Source organism: Vicugna pacos, chromosome 10, assembly GCF_048564905.1.
Source record: "Vicugna pacos chromosome 10, VicPac4, whole genome shotgun sequence".
Classification (NCBI taxonomy): Eukaryota; Metazoa; Chordata; class Mammalia; order Artiodactyla; family Camelidae; genus Vicugna; species Vicugna pacos.
Window position 1 is genome coordinate 41,114,755 of NC_132996.1, and position 18,913 is coordinate 41,133,667.

At 49.2% G+C, this 18,913-nt stretch overlaps 1 protein-coding gene across 10 annotated transcripts in view; it reads left to right on the forward strand.

The window, feature by feature from the left end:
• The window catches only part of NAV2 (neuron navigator 2), a 773,977-nt gene that overhangs the window by 657,788 nt on the left and 97,276 nt on the right, over positions 1-18,913 (forward strand). For 9 of the 10 annotated variants that reach the window (XR_012076623.1, XM_031681096.2, XM_072969658.1 and 6 more), the window contains one exon: positions 471-593. The exons of the other annotated variant lie outside the window; for it this stretch is intronic. Coding sequence is in view for 8 of the 9 variants with exons in the window: in XM_031681096.2 (XP_031536956.1) it covers positions 471-593 (123 nt within the window). In the remaining variant the exon portion in view is untranslated. The remainder of the gene's footprint in view (positions 1-470; positions 594-18,913) is intronic. 10 annotated transcript variants of the gene reach the window in all.

The window sequence follows — 18,913 nt, forward strand, 5'->3', positions numbered from 1 at the left end:
CTCAGAGAAGCAACTTGCCCTTGATGACAAAGGTGGCTCTTGTAACCTCCACCTTTTCTTTCCACCCCTTCTTAAAACCTCATCTAGTTTCTCCACTGTGCTGTCTTGCAGTTTATTTCCCTATGATTTACCAGTGACTTGTCAGTTCCATTCACAGTTCTTAGGTAAAACACCTGCTGATATAATTGCTGACATTAAAAAGACTGTCATGAATACATCTGACAATTAATGTGATTCCCTAGTTCCCTTCTGTTTCATAGATTCCTTGAGTTTGGGTTAACTGAGTTTTATTTTTGCTGGCAAGCTGGTGATCCTTTGGGTTGAATCAGTGACAGAGCCCCGGGAAAGCCTCAATTCCTTTCCCCTTGGAGCACAGGATGACCGTGCAGGGCCTCTGGATATGAGCGGCAAGATGCTGCAGGACTTGCTTTTTAACCATACGTCCGCATCCTCCTCTTCTCCTTTCAAAGGTACATGACCGATGGTGGGCTTGGCCTCTACACCCGCCGCCTGAACCGGCTCCCTGATGGGATGGCTGTGGTACGGGAGACCCTACAAAGGAACACCTCCCTGGGCCTTGGGGATGCTGACAGGTAAGCTTGCTCCCCTTGGGGTTGCCCAGGTGCAGAGGTCATTCCAGAGGGGCCTGAGAACTGAGAGTGGTGAGAGTGAGAGTGGATGGGTGCTGCTGAAACCTGTCCTCCCAGAGGTTGGGAGGCCTTGGAGGCGGGCCTGGGGTTAGGAGCTGGCACAGCAGGTGGGAGAAGGGCTCTTGAGTCCTGGCTCTGGGTGGGGTGATGCTTCTGACAGCAGGAACACCAGGAGCTCAGGCTGGGCGTCGTTCTTGTTGTTTTGACTGTTGCTACTGCATGTTGATCAGTTTAGAGGTCCCCAGGGATCTGCTTTGCTTCCTCTGTTAGCCAGCTTTCTAGGGATTGTGCCTCAGAAGAAACAGAGTCCCTGGTGATGCACAGAAGGTCTGTGTGCAGAAGGGTGCTCTCCTGGCCTGGGCTGAGCGGGCTTCCCCACAGCTCTCCTGTTGCCTGGGGCTGGGAGGCAGGTTTAACCATGTGTAGCCTTACACACCACACGCTGAGGGGTCGACATTGTAAAGCTTGACTGGTCTTCATTGCTTCAGGGAGAAAAAGAGCTTCAGAAAACACTACGATAAAGAGGAGTATTTGGCCTCAAGTTTCTAGTCTTTCCTCTGACACAAACCAATTCCATGACTATGAGCAATCTGTTAAGGAAGGGGTTTGGACTGTATGATTTCCAGGATCCTTTCCAGCTCTGATGTGCTGTGTTTCTAGTTCTCAGTACCCTTGAATGATCTGACTGTTGAAGGATTTTTCAGGCATACTTGACCTCTTTCCACGTCTGGGTTGATGAGACATAACGTGGAATTTCGATGTGAGTGGTTGGAAATCACGGTGCTCTTTTTGGATGTGAAATCTCGCACGTTGGAGGGCCAGCTCTCGGTAGCGCAGGTCCAGCCTCTTGCTATTCTCTTAGCCCAACATACTTTTTGCAGAGAACGTGAGGACTCCTGTAGTTCTCTGGCTTCGGAGAAATAGGGCACCATTGTTAAAGAGACAGACAGTGAAGTTACTCCCAGAAATGGAATTTGTCTTGGCGGGGAGGTAATTAGGTTGGTTGGTTGGTTTTGATGGAGGTACTGGGGATGTTAAGCTTGCGCTCTACCACCGAGCTATAGCTCTCACCCCGCCACGTGGAATGCACTGCAGGGGAACCTTCACCTTCTCTCGGGGGCAGCTGAGAAGCTTGGGCTGGGGTGGAGAGGGCCGAACTAGTTGTCGGGAACTTGACATCTGCCCAGGGCCCAGGCTCTGCCACCAACTTGAATGTGTCCTTCTCAGAGTCTCCCCAGTGTCCAAGGTGGTGATTTATACCAGAGTTGACAAAAGACTGCTCCATTCCACTGCCAGCTCAAGTCAGCTTTTTTCCTGTAATTTTATTTAAAGTATTAGTTTGAAAAGCCGTTTGCAAACTACTCCTCCTAAGGCTAAGAATAAGAATCTCTATAACTAAACTCTTTGGAGTAAATATCAGCCAAAAAAAAAAAAAAAAGTCAGTTGTTGTAACACTCCCACTGGAGATTTCACTGTTTGCTAAATTATTTTGCTTATGTGTGTTCTCTTGTAAACATGGAGTTGCTTAGTAAATCTATTAGCGTAAAGTGGAGGCCTTACGAGGTACATTTCCCCTTGTAGCAGAAGCGGAGTCTGCGCTAGGCAGTTTAATTTAATGCTTCATTGCAGGGTTAATGGAATTATTATACATCACAGCTGAGCTTGTTTCTGCTTTTTGGAGGTGGAAGATTGGGTGGGAGCTGGAGAGATGGGTGGCATTCGCTCTGCTGTTCCCATTCAGCCTCTGTGGTGGGACCAAATGGACAGCAGTCCCTTCTGGTTCTCCCCAGACTGGGATATGTTCTGCCCAAACTGGAATTGCTCAAATGTGATCAGTTAAGACTGAATGGAGGGGGTGAGGATGTAGCTCAGTAGTAGAGTGTGTGCTTAGTGTGCACGAGGTCCTGGGTTCAATCCTTGGTACCTCCATTAAAAACAATGAATAAATAAATAAACCTAATTACTACCCCCCCCAAAAAAAGAGATATTTAAAGACTGAATGGATAACTGACCACTTTTTGAAGAAAAAATTCAGGTGGCTTAGGAAAAAGATTTAATAATGCTTATAAATTTCCTATTTCATATGTGTGGACCTGTAGGCTGTGAGATACTCTGCATTGTTCTTGAATATGTTAAATTCCTTTAATCCCCAAAGTTAGTGTAAACAGACCATAGAAATGCTTTATCTTTGGCTAACTTGAAGTAATAGTAGATTTATTTCTTTAAAGTTCCTCATGTAAACCTCTTCCCAAAAGTATATTCTAGATGAGTGTTTCCCAAAGTGAGAGGCTAACATTAATAGTATAGGAAATAATTCTAGATGGTAGACAGGAAAATATTTCTTTTTAACAATTACGTTTTAATTTTAATTAAAAAAAAACCCTTATAACTAGCACAGCAAACCCATGATTTAACAAATACGGCTTAGGGTAAGGATAGCGTAGGCTTGAGACAGTTTAATGTGATCTAGCAAGGAAGGACATCACAGATGGTGTAAAGTTGTTAAATAAACAGTAGTGTGCAAATGGCTACAGGTTAGGTGATCTTAATCTTACTCCTGTAGTTGGAAATACAGTGTTTAAATAATTTAGACAAGTGGAAAAAATGCAAAGAACCGAGCACCTTTCCAGAATTCTTCCCTTTTAACCTGAAAAAAGAACTAAGATGTTTCCGTGACATTTTTAAGAAAAAAAAACGGCCATTTCCTTAAGGATTCACCCACAAGCAGCAAACTCCATGAGTTCTGCAAAGGAAATGGGAGAAGTACCTAGAGCTGACTTCTAATTAGAGCTCAGCCAAGGGAAGACCAGTACGAGAAGGGCAGATCACCTCACTGTACAAACAGGAACATCATTAACTTTGGCAGTGCAGCCCCGGAGGACAGCTACCCCAGGGGAGGCCCTCAAGGACGCTGACCCCCCCAGGCAGGCTGTGGCTGTTTGCAGCAGGATGTGGCTGAGGTATCTTCGGGGTTATTAAAAGTAACTGATAAGAACATGTACCTTCGGAGACTGGGAGCCTAGACCATGTCTGCTTGTGAGTCTCACATGTCACCGGCCGGCTTCTGAGAAATAATAAATGACGACAGTAAATTCAACATGCTAAGTCTGCCCTTGATCTCCTGTCACTCTTTAGGGTTGCCACCCAGGTCTCCAGTTTTTACCTGATCGTCATCAGGGGCTGCTTCTAGCAAACTGGAGCCAGCCAGCTGGAAAGGGAGGATCAAAAGGGACAAATGGAGGTGGCTGATTACGAGCTGTTGGCCCCAGATAACAGACAAGTAGAGAGGGCTTTTGCCTAGAGGTCTCTGAAGTGGCAGCCTGGGAGGAAGAAGAAATAGGACAAGGAGGGCCCCGAGACTGGGCTGGCACAGTCAGATGGCTTGTTGAACTTTTGCCAGTGGCGTGCACTGCTGTCTCCTCAGCACCTGTCAAAAGTTCTTGAACTCCAGCGAGCTGAGTGCTTTCAAAGCTTCCAGCTCTGCTCTAGGAAAGTTTCCACTCTCGGGTCCCTTTCTTTGTGCCCCCAAAGCATCTATGCAGTCCATTCTGGCATCGCGCTTTAGCCCACGGTGGGCTGAGGCACTTAGATGCCCCCACCGACGGCATCCCCTGGTCACCTAAGTGTCATTGAGAGAGAGCACATGGAGGACAGAAGTCAGGCTCCTGTTCACATAGATCCTGAGAAGGACTTTGCAAAACTACTTGTTAACTTTCTCTCAACCATTAGAATGCTTACTGAATACCAGTGGCTTTTACTAACTTAGGTAGTAATAAAAAGAAAAAGCAAAAATTCATGCTGCATGGCAAAACATCAGTCTGAGACGTGAACAAAGGAAAGTTGCCCTCCCACATCACCAAACAGGAAGAAGAAACTGCTTTTTTCCTTGTTACAGGATGTTCTTTGCCCTGCAAATTCGGCACATTTTAGGTATTGAGATGGCGTTTCACTTGGGCTTCGGTCATTGTGTAAACCTGACTGTCTACACTGGGGACTCTGGCCTTGGTGCCCCGAGCCGTCCAAGCCTCAGCTCGAACAGGGAGTCCCACAGTGTGAGGGTGTAACTATGCAACCTGGTATTTGAGCAGCCTGCCAAGCCGAGCCCTCCGTCCTCGCCAGGAGGAGTGTCACAAGATCTCCAAGAGCCCAGGACACTGCTCGGCTTTGTGATTTGTGTGGAACAACACAGCCTCCTGGCACTGAGCAGTGCATTCAGATTCAGGCCTGACCTGGGGAGAGGAGTTTAGTCCAGGCCAGAGCTCCCAAGCCAGCAGATGGAATTGGTGGGAGCCCTCACCACACGATAGGTTCCCGTCCCAGCTATCCCTGAAGCACAGCCCCTGCAGAGGTCTGCGGACTGGAGGGAGCACGGATGGGAATGTCTTCTCCCCTCACCCCCCCTAACAAGCTTGGTGTAGGGAGAGTGACCCCCCCACCCCTACCCAAAGACATCCACGGCGTAATCCCCAGCACCTGTGAATATGTTGGGCTACATGGCCAGGGGAATTAAGGTGGCTTATCAGCTGACGTTGAGATAGATGGACCTGGATTATCCAGGTGGACCCAGTGTAATCACAGGGTCCTTAAAAGTGGAAGAGGCAGGCAGGAGAGGACGGCAGAGTGATGAGATGTGAGAAGGACGCCACCTGCCCTCGCTGGCTTTGAAGATGGAGGAGGGGGCCGCAGCCGAGGAATGGGGGTGGCCTCTAGCAAGAGGAGAAGGTGAAGGAGCAGATGCTCCCCGACAGCCTCCAGAAATAAGCATGGCCCTGCTGACACCGTGACTTCAGTCCATGAGACCCAGTGCAGACTTCTGTCTGAAAGAACTATAAGAGAGTGCCTATTTATTGTTTTCACCCAACAAGTTGATTGTGATTTGTTGCAGCAGCAATATAAAACTAATACACACCTTCATCAGAAAATAATAAAAATAGTCACAGTTGCCATTTCCCCATGGAGGGCTCTATGCCGGGAGCTGTGCCAAGCACCTTACAAACATTGTGTCGTGAATTCCTAGCCCTGACCCTCGGAGAGGAGATACTATCCTGGTTTCATCAACTTGAAGCCATGAGAGGGTTAGTAAACTCAGCACGGATGGGCTCACCCTCGCCCCTTATCCCTCTGTGGTCTCAGACCTTGGGAAAGGCCCTTTCTGACACAAAGCTGGGCCTTGGAGGCAGCCTTGGAGGTTTGGAGGTGGGATGCCTTTTGTGAATTTTGACCGACTGCAAGCTTGTGTTGTTTGCTGGAGGAGGAGCCCGCAGTTTCAGGATCCCAGGCCAGAGCTGACCCTTCCCTGTAGTGATGCCGGAAACCCAGGACCCCCAGAACCTGCAGACATTCTGCAGTCATTTGAAGAATTCACCCTGCTCCTGGCTAACCACTGTGTCGCACCAGAGGCATTGCTGGAGTTTCTCTCCCCAGGGTTTGGGGTCTGCAGGCCTGCAGGGCTGGGCCATGGTCTAAGAAAGTCTCCCCTAAAACGTTCCCTCTGCCCTCTGTGTCTTTTCTGCACTGTCATTTCCTAATCTTCCCACCGACACACTTCACACCATCTCTGGCTGCCAGGCTTTGAGCCCTGTTCCCCCTGGATCGACGTGGTGGGAGAGAGAAAGTACAGATCTGCAGTGCCTAGCAAGCGAGCCCCCAGGGAGATGTGGGAGATGTGGCCATGCTGGTGTAAAATAAACCAAGTTAAAAGTCCACTTTTTAGCCATGACAGCCACCTTTCCAGTGCTCCCAAGTCCCACGTGGTTCGGGGCTACCCTGTTGGGGAGTGCAGACCCTCTGCAATAGACAGACAACATTGCATCACTGTGGATGTTCTTTTGGGCAGCGCTGAGACAGACCAACTCATTTCTATTTCAAGAGGCAGCTGTGGTGTAAAGAGAAGATGTAGGGTTTGCTGTAAGGAGACCTGGTGTTTTGTCTCAAAAATGAGGATGGAATTCCCATGTGCCTCACAGGACCACTGTGAGGAGCCCCCAAGGTGACGGGGGAAAGTGCTTTATAAAGTACCGAACAGAGATCAATACTCTGATGGTTCTTCCATCCTGTAAGCTGTTCAGGGCAATCTGGGTTCTACTCCTTTGCAGTTCTCTTTCCTTTATGTTTAATTAATTAACTAATAACTAAGCCCTCTTCTTTCTATAGCAGCTTAGAGTAACAACGTATAACAAAAGGACAATTGTGAATTAAAAGAATGAAGTGTTAGGGCAAGGGAGAAATGTTAGACTATGACATGTAGAAAAGGGAGAAAATTGAGAGTACAGATGTACCAACCATAAGGTCCTCCATGATTGCATTTGTGTGGTAATTCAGCACTGAGCTTCCTGCTGGCCTAAGTGAGAATGAACTTGGCCTTCCTCCCGCTCCCAACCCCCTTCCCAATTAGTCCAGTACTATTTTGTCTTCATCTTGCTTTGCTTGGCTCCATCACTTGATTCATTCTCTCTCTCTCTCTTTCCCCCTCTCCCCGCTTCTCCCTCTCCCCACTTCTCCATCTCTCTCTCTCACCCCTAGCCCTTCCCCTCTCTTGCTCTCTCATTCTTCTTGCCAGCTCCTTCTGCCTGTGATACCCACCAGTGCCCCCGAGCGTTTTCAGAGTCTTGCATTCCAGGGTTGTACTCATTTTCTTGGAATAAGAAGATGCCTCTCGCACGGTCCTCAGCATCAGTGATCTTCATTGTTTCCTTCCCATCCCATTCCCCTTTCTTGTCCTGCTTGTGTGTAGCAAGAGAACACAAAGTAGGAGAGAGTGAAAGTCACTTTCACTTTAAAGCTCATAAAAGGAGCCTTAGAGGCAAACCTCTATTTCTGTGGTAACGGGGTAATAATTACTGCCTCGGCCTTTCCCAAGGGCCTCTTTTCTGCTGCTTCCATGGGCTTCCTTTTTAAGTCAGAGCTGCTGCTTGTGGAAGAGATGGGCAGGGGCCACCTGTGCTGAACAGGGGGGTGGTGCTGACAGGAAGCAAACCATCTGCACCTTAAGCCACAAAGGAATTCTCCCAGGGGGCTGTAAAGAGAAGGGCAAGAATGCTGTGTGGGGTATCATTTCTTGTGCATGCAGTATTTTCACTTGAAAAAAAAAAAACCGTGTAGTGGCCCCACAGGAATCTCCTGCTCCCTAATGTCACCCAACTTCAGAGCTTTGCTCTGGGTTATGCCATCATAGGAGCATAGCAGAGTGTGTGCGTGATTGGGAGCCGGGAGGACAGTCACTCCCCCACAGTACATTTTCCAAAAGTGGTGCCTTTTCAATAGTTATTTAAAGGTAATTTGGAGACGTGATGATTGTTCCAGGTATGGATGAGAAGACATCTAGCAATACAAAAGCAAGAATGAGTGAACAGAGAGAAAAGTCTTTTTCTGTGGTTCCTCCCCCAGCAACCCAAAGCTTGCCCCCCCCACCATCCCAGGTCAGAATCTGACTACATCTGTGCCCTGCAACAGAAAATCACATCATGGGTTTTAATCTGGGTAAGTCTTTGCATTTGTCAGGGTAAGCTGGGTTATGCTGTGTAACAAATAACTCCCCACACCCACCCTCACTATCTGGCCATTGTAGAGCAGTGGAAGGCTGTATTGTACATCATTCTCACCCTAGAACACAGCATCCCAGAAGGACAGCTATGTAGAGCAATGACAGTCCCCATGACAAAGAAAAGAGCGTAGTGAACCACACAGTATCTCTTAAAGATTCTGCCCTGGAATGGCCCCTGTAACTTCCACTCTCTTGTCATTGGCCAAAGGAAGTCACAGGGCTACACTTAAATTCAAAGGTGAAAAGAAGGACATTTTTGGTGGGTGCCTGTGAGAACAAAAAACACATGGAGAAGGGCTTAGTGACTGTCATTGTTTTATTACACGCAAGTGGCAGCCTGAGCCTAATGCCAGCCCCCCTCCGTTATTTAACCAACTCTGTGTCATGCAGTTTGTCACAGATTTACTATATAGCTCTCAGACGCCAGGGACCATGCTGTGCCGTCTGGCTGATGGCCCCCAGCAGCTCCCCTCAGTCAGGGGAGTGAGCACATGGATGAGGAACGTGGTGACCGAATTGGCTGAGGAATTTGAAGCAATGCTCTGGGTCGTTTGTATTTCAACAAAGTATTTGGACAGTGTCTTGATATGTGACAACTTATAGCAAGCAATGATGATTGTTCAACATTGACAAAGCACCTACTACGCACCAGGCCCTGGGGATCCTGGTGAGTAAGACATAGTCCCTGCTCCCTGCCCTCAAGAAGCTTGCGGTCAAATGGATAGGAGAGAAGCCTCAACGAGCCATCATAACTCCATGTGCCAAGTGTCAGAGAATCTGTGGGCTCTGGAGGGGCCAGGGTAGCCTTGAAGGCTAAATGTTGTCCTACCTTGAGAACATACTGTTACTGTAATAAAGTGCAGGAGGTTACTTTTCCTGTCAGTGATGATTTGAGAGATCCTTTAGAAACATTACCCAGGGTCAGAATAGGCCTGCTTATCTCCTCATCAGTTTCAGATTTTCCCTTTGTTTCCTTTAATATCCTTTGTCGCGTTTGAAGAGCAGCCTCGCTGAGATTTCTCTGACTGAATCTTAAAAGCTGATTGAAATAAGGCTGGTGCATGAAGGCAGCCCTTCCACCGGCTGTGGAGAAGTGTCCCTTGTCACAGTGTAACCTTTCAGTTGCTCATGCTGGACAGCTGTGCCTGCCCAGAGTTTTCATCCAAGATTACCTTGCATGTAAATGTATTTTCCCAAGGCTGCCTCTCCTAAGAGAGGCTTACCATGCAGGGCTGGGTGAAAGAGCCCTTCAGGAGCATCAGCTGCAGCCCTCACTCTGCCACTCGAGGCCGGGGAGATTGTTAGGGGCCCAGGGACCCTCTGTCCTCCAGGCTTCAGGGAGCAAAGTCATCTCAGCGTGCGTTTGGGAAGCAGGAACTCTGAGTAACTGATGAAACCACACACATCTCTTTGGTGAGGATGAATGCAGCCCATGCGGTAAGGGAGGGAGCGCACTCGGAACCAAGAGGCCTTGTCAGAGATCTGGTTCTGCCACCGTTGAGCATCTTGGACAAGATGCCTCCCCCTCCCTGCCCCCACCATTCCTTCATTCGTGCGGCCAGACCTGCTGGTGTTTAAGGTCCTTGAGCTCCTGGGATTCAGTGTTCTTGTTTGTCGCTTGAAGGACAGTTACAGAATGACTCAGGACTGTGACTCATCCACGCGGGGCGAGACCCCACGAACGTTACGGTCTCTGATGGTCCCAGTGAAGGGTGTCGTCATGTGATGGTGTTTCAGTTAGGAGCACGGGGCTTGTGCAGGGCCCCTGGAGTGTGCAAACCCAGCAGGCTGAGGGGCTGTCTTCTGCATGAGCAGACCTCTTCCAGAAGCGAGAAAGCCTCATTGTCCATCCTCACTGGGCTTCAGAGCTAAGCTGAGAGGCACTTAGCGGGAGAGGCAGGTAGTTGCTGATGGCAGGCACAGCAGAGTGCCCAGGGCTGAAGGGCCAAGTGAAACCTTCCCAAAGGGGAGCGCAGGGCAGACAGAGCTGCGATCAGGAGTAGGGGGGCCATGTGCCTTCCATACGTGACGATGGATTTTTGCTCTAACTTGGAACTTCACCAAAATTATATTAGGAGTGGAAGCTCATAGGATTGTAGTCTTATTTTCATCCAGATAAAATTCCAAGTGACCGATAAGCAGTGAATTGTGTTTATTTGGGTGAGTGTTTTGACTCGGGATTTAATGAGACTTGGAAGTACATTGCTCCCTAAATCAGCTCTAGCAGGGGCTCTGCCTGTCCAGAGCAGGGCTGTCAGCCTTGGGAATGGGCAGTGTCAGGGGATTTGGAGCCCTGCCCTGTGATTTTTATGTGATTGGCAGGCTTTGTGTGGTATATCAGAGTCCTGGAGGGCAAAACTGGGACTGACTGGGTTTATACAAGACCATGAACTCTACATATACGGGAACAGGCTCTGAAAGGTGACGCTTCTTCCCAAAGCCGCAGTGCTGGAAGGGGCAAAGTCAGGATTTGAATTCAGGTCTCCGGGCACAGACCCTTTGCTTTCCATCATTGGGCATGCCTCCCTCTTTGTTCAAAGGCTCGATGGCATCCCTCCAGAGAGGCGGCCCTTGCTGAGAGCTCATGAGCAATGGGTGAGCACATCCTAGGTGCTTTATACCAACTGAGGTGCTCACAAAGGTGACAGCATGGGGACCACTGACCTTTAAGACAGTCCCCCTGCAGGTCTCATAACCCCATCTGAGGGTGGCTCAGGCCAGGCCCTGCTGCCACCGAGGGAATGTTCGTTCTTCCTTAGGAGGATTTTAGGGACGCTTGAAGCTGTGGGAGGAGTGTTTTCCTCTTAGGAACATTTAGCTTTTTCAGTGTCAGGACCTCCGACAGAGGCTTCAGAATTGCCTTTGTCCTCCTGGTCACACCTGGTGGCCTTCGTAGTCTGCCTGCAACCGTCTTCTCCAGGAGTGGGCTCTGCTGTAGAGATCCCAGTGGCTTTCGTGTCTCGGGATGTCAGGCACAGGAGGTTGGCTGGCTGTGTGCGCTCCAGCCCCATTGTTTCCCCTCGTCCATTGCACACTTTGATTTATCTCCCTCATTAATCCGTGGTGCTCAGGACTGTAAAATTGCCTGAAATGAGATCTGAAGAGACTGACATTTTGAGGGATGTTGCAAGCTTGTATGGAGGAGATTAAATGGGGACTGAGGGAAATGAGCTGGTTGCATGGCTCAGTGGCCTCAACCCCCCCGACTCAAGGACTTCTATCACCGTCTCTCCCTTTAGCTCACCCTGAGATTTGGGGAGAGGGACTCCCAACCTTACTGGTGGCAAAATGAGGCTAAGAAAATTAAACAGTCCTCCTTTGCTGCCTCTTTGGGCTTCCTGGACGTGGACCATGATTAACCCATGAGAGTATGGCAGTTGCAGCGCTGGAGGAGACACGCAGCAGCACCGCTGGGCACCTTGGGTGGCACTCTGGCGGGTCGTCATCTGCAGGGTGCACAGGTAGCGCGTGCAGAAGCCACTCTGGTTTCCTACCATCAGCCAGAAGCTACGTACTGTCCGGGCAGATGAGGGTGGATCTCCAGGTGCCCTCTGCCTTGTGCTGTAGGAGCTCTTGCAGGGAGAAGGCATCATTTTTCTGTTTTCAGTGTGGGAGCAGCTCGTGAAAGCTCAGGGCACACGAGGGATGGAGGTCCCTTGGGAGGCTGTCTAAACTCCTCCAAGGACTGTTGGCAGTCTGTAGTCCTGTCCTCTGAGTCTCATGTTGGCAACAGCTGCTCTCATTGATCGAGCACCTACTGTGTTCTAGGTATTCTCCTAAATGCTTTGCACATTTGCTTTTTGTTGTTGTTAATGGAGGTACTGGGGGCTGAACCCAGGGCCTCATGCATGCTAAGCGTGCGATCTTCCACTGAGCTCTACTCACTCACCGCCTGCATGTTTGCTTTAGAAGCCAGGTGCACAGACAAGGAAGGAGAGGCACAGAAAGGATGAAGTGCCTAAACTGGATCCAGGATGTAAGTGTGGGTCTTGCCAGCCCTAGGTCCAGCGCTGTGGCCACCTGCCTATATCACTTCTGTGCCACAACCTACCCTTCTCTTTGTGATTCGGCTTTGAGGGGCAGTCTCACTCAGCTGCTGTCCCCCTGCTTCTCCTGTCCTTGGGGAATGATGGTGGGAGAAAAAGCAGAAGATACAATTTAAGGCCTGAGACCCCCACAGGTAATTGGCAAAAGCTGAAGTAGTCGTCACACTCCACGTCCTGGCAGGAGGTCCCACTCTTGAACCCCGCAGACTAACCACAGTGTAACAACATCAGAGGTGCAAACCTGTTAAAATCCCCAGCAAAGGTCTTGAAACAGAACTTGAAAGGGTTTATGACCCTGTGGATTTGAATGTCTCTCTGAGCCAAGCTATAATTCCAGCTCTGCTTTTGGAAGTAAAGATCAGAGCCATGATTTACAGAGGGCCTCAAAACGCAGACTGATTATGTTTCAAGACACAAGCTGCCGCCTGAAGCTGCCCTGGGAGGGCTTGGGGTACTGACCAGGCAGGGGGTGGAGGGGAGGGGAGCCCAGAGTAAAGCAGGGTGTCTAGCTGAGGCAATTAAATGTCCTTGCTTCTCACTTTAAACAAAGGCCCCGAGGTACCCTCCCAGAGGGCTATGCTCTTAATGATCTGGAATAAAGGGCTAGCGGGGCAAAACCAGAAAGCTGGTGGAGCTAATAGGGGCCCTGGCCTTGAGTGTCCCTGCAGGAAGTCTGTAGGGGAGGATGTCTGTCCACAAGCAGCACTTGTCATGCTAATGACTCAGCCACTCTGGTGCCACAGAGGTCAGCTCCCAGACTTCAAATTTGAGCTCCCCTGGAGCCAGAGAGCCGGGACTCTTTCTCAACATCCCCCATTCACCCGCTTCTTGTGCTGCGTTTCCTGGCACAGCCCCTCAGCTCGCACCACCACTGTCCTTTTACTCCACGCACCAGCCCCAGCACAGCCACGGTGATCCCCCCCAAGTGTAGGTCTGACCATGTGCATCACCCATCTGCTTAAAACCCTTTGTGGCCCTGCTTCGCAGAGAATTAAGTGCAAGCCTCTGGATCGGTCCACTCAGGCTTGGCCACTGCTGCCACGCCAGCCTCTCCTCCCACTTCATAGTCCGCGGCACCAAACTCTTCATTCAGTCTCTGGGACACTGCACGGTGCTGTCCGTCTCTGTGCCTTCTGCTGGAGTGCCCTCTCCTGCCAGCCTTTGCCAGGCTGACACATACACTTCTTTCAGCGTTCAGTTCCAACATCACCTTACTAGACATCTCAGACATTATAAGTTTTCTTCCTCAGAGCTCCCAGAAGGACCCCATGCAATCCTTTCACTTCCAACAAAATCTTGACTATTTTTTTTTTCTATCTTCTCTAAGCTTGAAGGCAGGGATTATCTTATTTTATCATTGGGTTTCCAGGACCTGATAACATAGTGTCTGGCACAGAGTACATGCTCAGTCAACACCTGTTGGACTGAACTCCAGTGTTAGCCGGATGAGCTATGTCTCCCCAGCTGGAGAACTTGGCTTTTTTCACTACGAACACTTGTTTTTTTCACTCTCAGCACTGACTCAGCCCTGAACAGGGTGGGTGGCACTGAGGAGGTCTTTGGTGACGACCAGGTGCCAGCCTGACTGAGATGACTCAGGCGTGGCTGTCCCATCCAGCTGGTGTAGCACTCACCAGGGACTTGGCATGTGTGGGGTGCTGAGCTAGCCCTGTAGGTAAGGAGTCTAGAGTGGCACCTTCTGTAAAAATACCAAAGGCTTCTTCATTATCTCAAAGACCAGGTTGTGAGCAACTGAGGGAGAGGGCAATGTGGGCAGGGCAATGCCGATGCTTTCTGGTTCAGGGGTCAGAACGAGAGCGCTGGAGCAGAGGGTAGGCTGAGCAGGATTTCTGGAGGAGAGGGGACTTAAGGTGGATCTTGGGAAACAAATGGGATATGTGTGTGGTGAGGAGGATAAGGAGCAGTGTAAGTTTGGCACGGAGGGAAATGGGATGGAGTCTCTGCACGCTGACTGTGTGTTTTCCAGGCTGGTTGGTGCTTCACTTGGATACTTAAAGCCTCACCTCTAGTTTCCATGTCCCACTGTGCCCTTCAGAAGTCACCTCCCCCAGCTCCAGGCTGTGCCAGAGGTCACCTCTGTGCCCTTTAGAGAAGCCTTCTGAACACAGACACTGGAAACAATAGCTGACTTATCTGTAGATGCCCTGGGCTCACGGCATTGGGACTGGCCACCTCCTAATGATTAAACACTACACAAACACCCAATGACCAGGGTGTCCTGCCATAATTGGGCTGTAAAACAGAGGGGGCCGCAGCCATCCCACCAACAGGAGGAGAGAAGGCTGGAGAAATGCTTTCTGTCCTAAGCAACGAGATCTCCCGCAGGCAACCAGAGAACAGACAGAACACTCCAAGTAGGGGCAGGGTCGGGGAGGGGAGAGGTAGGGCTCTGAGGTCACTGAGAGTGGAAAATGACAAGTACTTCCCACCCCTCTCCTGTGCAGGGTGCTCTAAGTCGTGCATTAGTGCACATCACAGCCTGGCTGGTGAGTTCGATGTTACAGATGGGGGAGTAGAGCTTGTAACCAGTGGGGCTGGATTCAAATGAGATCTGTATTGACATTCCATTTCATCTGTATACCTGCCTGTGAGGGGAAAACTACTGTCGTCATCACCTTCAAGTTATAGAGGATGCAACTGACTCAGAGAGGCTAGGTCATTTATCTGGAGTCACACAGCATGCTCAGTGGTAGAGCATGTGCTTAGCATGCATGAGGTTCTGGGTTCAATCCCCAGCACCTCCATTTAGAAAGAAAGCGTTAGCCCTGACCCTGGCCTGCGCTGGCCACTGCTCTTACTCCACATGCCACCAGATGGGCTTTGGGGAGTCGCAGTTTCTCATCCACCTTTTTTTCCCTCTCATACTCTTTTGATTCAAGTCCTTGAACCCGAGGTGAAGTGCAGTGGGTAAGAGCAGAGGCTCTGGACCACAGCAAAGGGAATGGGATCTCTGAGCACTCCCTGTGTGCCCGACAGTGGGCTCCGGGCTCTGGGACTTCCCCTCATTTCATCCTGCCAGACTACTTCCTGCAGAGTCTGTGTGAGAGAGGTGAACTTGCCTGAGGCCAGACAGCCGGAGAAGCTGGGTTAATAGGAGTGGCAGCAGCGACATTTACGTAGCACTTGCTATGAGCCAGGCACTGTACCCAGATTTACTCACTTAACCCTCACTTACTCCAGTGAGGTCTGCTCATTTTACAGATGGGGAGACTGAGGTACATGGAGGTTAAGTAACCTGCACACCGTTGGAGGTGAGCTGGGGCTGGAACCCTGGGCTCCAGAGACCATTTTCTTCTTGTCTCCCAGAGAGCATCAGTAAGGACTCTGTAGAATACAGAAGAATTGGGTTATTGGGTAACATGGTGGCACTTCCTTTCCTGGAAGTCTTTAAAATGAGACTCACTGTCCCTATGTCCAGAGCGTGTGAAAGGAATTTTTCCCGGAGGTGTCGGGCAAGGGCCAGGGAATCTGTGAGCCCCCTTAGGACCCACCCACATTTCCCCACACTGATGGGGTTGGCAGTATGATTTTCCCTGGAGAAACTGATCTGCCTTTCTCTGGAGTGAAATGGCAGGTTAGAAAAGGCTCTCAAAGTCTAAATTTAGCCAGCCGGGTGTATTCACGGTCACCAGGAGAAGATAGGTTTGACAGGTTGGCTGGAGGACAAAAGCCAGTCCTTGAAGAAGTCAGTTCTCCTTTGAAAGGTAAGTCGGGTTGGGTATTTATTTATTTCCACTGAGCCTGGTGCCTGAGCCCGCTGATGAGTGGCTGCAGCAGGGGCGTGGAGAGGTGGGTACCAGGGTGTGGAGCCGCCACCTGTCCGGGGCAGCTGCCATGTTGGGCTGCCCATATCATCCTGCATTACAGTAACCGCCTGCTACACCCCGCCCCACACCGTGGATCCTTTGCTTTATGGTGCCATTTAGAATGTGTCAAAATGTTTTCCGTCCACACAATGGGAGAAGAACATCATTGTGCTTTATCCCTTGTGTTTGTCAGAGGAGACGCGTCAGTATGGGAGCCCTGTTTTGTGGACCCAGGGGAGCAGAAACCAGATGTTTCAGAAATCTCAGTCTGTGTATTTCAAGCTTAAATCAGTTAGTCTGCTTTTCCATTACTAGGGAGGCCTCCTTAATGAAATGTTCAGTTTTCTCTCACGGTGAATTTTCATTTTCACCAAAGTGTGTGTGTCTGCCTTCATTTGTATGAGTCCTTTCTCTCTTACCTTTGTTGTCCTTTCCTCAGTTACTTCTTGAGTCCAAAACCTTCCAGAGCTTTCCCTGTCCCCTGAGAGCAATTTCAGAGACACGAGCAGAGCATACTTGCAAATCAGCACCTTCAGCGTGACCCTTGGGACTCTGCTCAGGCAAAGACAGGGTCCGGTGAAAATCATTCACACCATGCTGTGTCCACGCAGCCGCCAGCACGCTCTGGAAAAGAAGGTCACTAGTGTGGGAGATGACTAAATTTAGACTTGTGTATTTCTTTTTCTGCTGCTTGTGTCTTTGATCTACTTGGCAGTTGAAAATTGAAGTTCCTCAGATCTTTTTTCCCCTGGGTATTTTGCTAGATAAACCATTTGCACCAAACGGTCTGTGTGCCTGCACATGCTTAATTTCCCTGGCATCTGATAAATGTTTTGAAATAGGGTAATAATGCTGGAAGCACTTTTCATTACCTTAAAGTGCTTTGTGTAAATAGAATTGATCCTTTTCCTCGATTGCTGTGATGTTACTGCTTTTTTTTTTTTAATGGATAAGATCACTCTACCTCGCTTCCCTTCTGATCACTTCCATCCTGTTCCACCATCTTTTCTGTTCCTTCCTGCAGCATTTGTTAACAAATGAGATTTCATGGCCCTGCTTGGCTGCACAGGTGTCTGTGAGACCTCCCTGACTTTGGGATGGAAATTTGGAATCCCTGGCCTATAAGAAGAGAGGCAGGAGGGAGGGAGAGGGGTAAAGCAAAACATGGGTTGGGGGCTGGAGATCTGAGGTCTCACCTTGGATCTGTCATTGAACTCTGTGATCTCATGCAAGTTACTTCCTCTCTTCCAGAACTCACCCACAAAATGAGGGAATTGAGCCACATGGCACCTAAGTTTATTTTCAGATCAAAACTTCTAGGATAATCTCAGTTAAGCAGACAGCCAACCAACCCTGTATAAGATTTAGGGTTTGATTATTGAAAATGAGTTGCATGAAGGTGGGTGCTTGTTGAACTCAGTGAAGTCTAAACAAAATCTCTAAAACCTGCAACAGATGAGCTATAAGGTCGTTGGAGCTTCCATGGGCTAGACATAAGAATTTTTCAAATGCTAAGTTTGCCAAAGAAATTATATAAAATGTAAGCGGCAGAGGGAGATTTCTGAACTGGGCAACAGAGCTGAGTGACTTTCCTTTGGTGTATCTACATCCCTGCTTCCCATAGCTTTCTTTCCCAGAGCAGTGAATGTGTCTTAGCTTCCCAGTCCCTCCCAGGATCAAGTTCAAACTCTGTTACAAGGCTTCCTTCAAGATCTGGCCCCCATTATTTCCTGCCCCTTCCTCCCCTTTCTGCATCCACACTGGTCTCCTAACTGTTCCCCCAAACTACCCTCTCTCTTGTTTTATAGACTTTGCAGAGGCTGTTCCTTTGACCCACAGTGTTCCCTTCCAACTCTACTCGGTCCTGCCCATAGACCAGTCCTTACCCTTATCCACATTCAGTGTCACCTCCTCCAGGAAGTCTTCTCTAACCACCTCAACTGCCAAGACCAGATAGCTGACCATCTTATTTGCTTCCATAATATCCTAGAACTTTCCTTTATCATAGCACCAAACACATCATATTATAAATGTCTGCTGATCATCTGTCACCTCATTTAAACTCTGTGCATCTGTCTTACCACCATCATATCATCATTACCCAGACCAAATGAGAAACAGCCCAGGCAGGTAGACGAGTTCCAGCTCACCCAGATTAGCTTGTTCAGGGAGCCGGAATTCACTCCCAAGGCTGCCTATATCCAAATCCTACCTCTTTTCCACTCTCAGACTTCTTACCTTGATCCCATCTTCCCCTAATTATGAAGAAGTCTTCTCTTTTGAGACATCTTCTATGATCTCATAAGAAACAGTGGGAAAAAATGAAATTTGTATCTCCAGTATTTGATTTAGAGCCTTACAAGACTGCCCTGTGTATAAAGCTAGACATGAGAAAACTTGTGTCAATTGACTTAAACAGCTCAGGGTCTGCCATACTGATGGGGGCTCAGTAACAGTGAGCCTCCTTTTTCCCCCAGAGTTTGCCACAACCTTCCCATCCCAGGTACATTTGTGAGATTAGTGTATTAGGCACTTTTTCTGTTGGTTGATTGGTTGGTTTTGTGTGTGTGCGTGCGTGCGTGCGTGCGTGCATGCATGTGCGTGCGCGCGTCTGTGTGTGAATTTTGAAATTCAAACCCACTTTCTGCATCTTGACTTCTAGCAGCTTTAAATGTCCTTGGACTTTGGAGGAAGGGATCCAAGTCTGTAATATGTGTACAGCTGTGACTCTTATCAGAATGCGGACATGCCTCTCATTCCTGCTCATTACAGTGCTACCACTGGGTGATGTGGGCTCAAACTTCCTAGTTCTGTGACTGGTAACCTGTTTTATAGCATTGGCCGCGT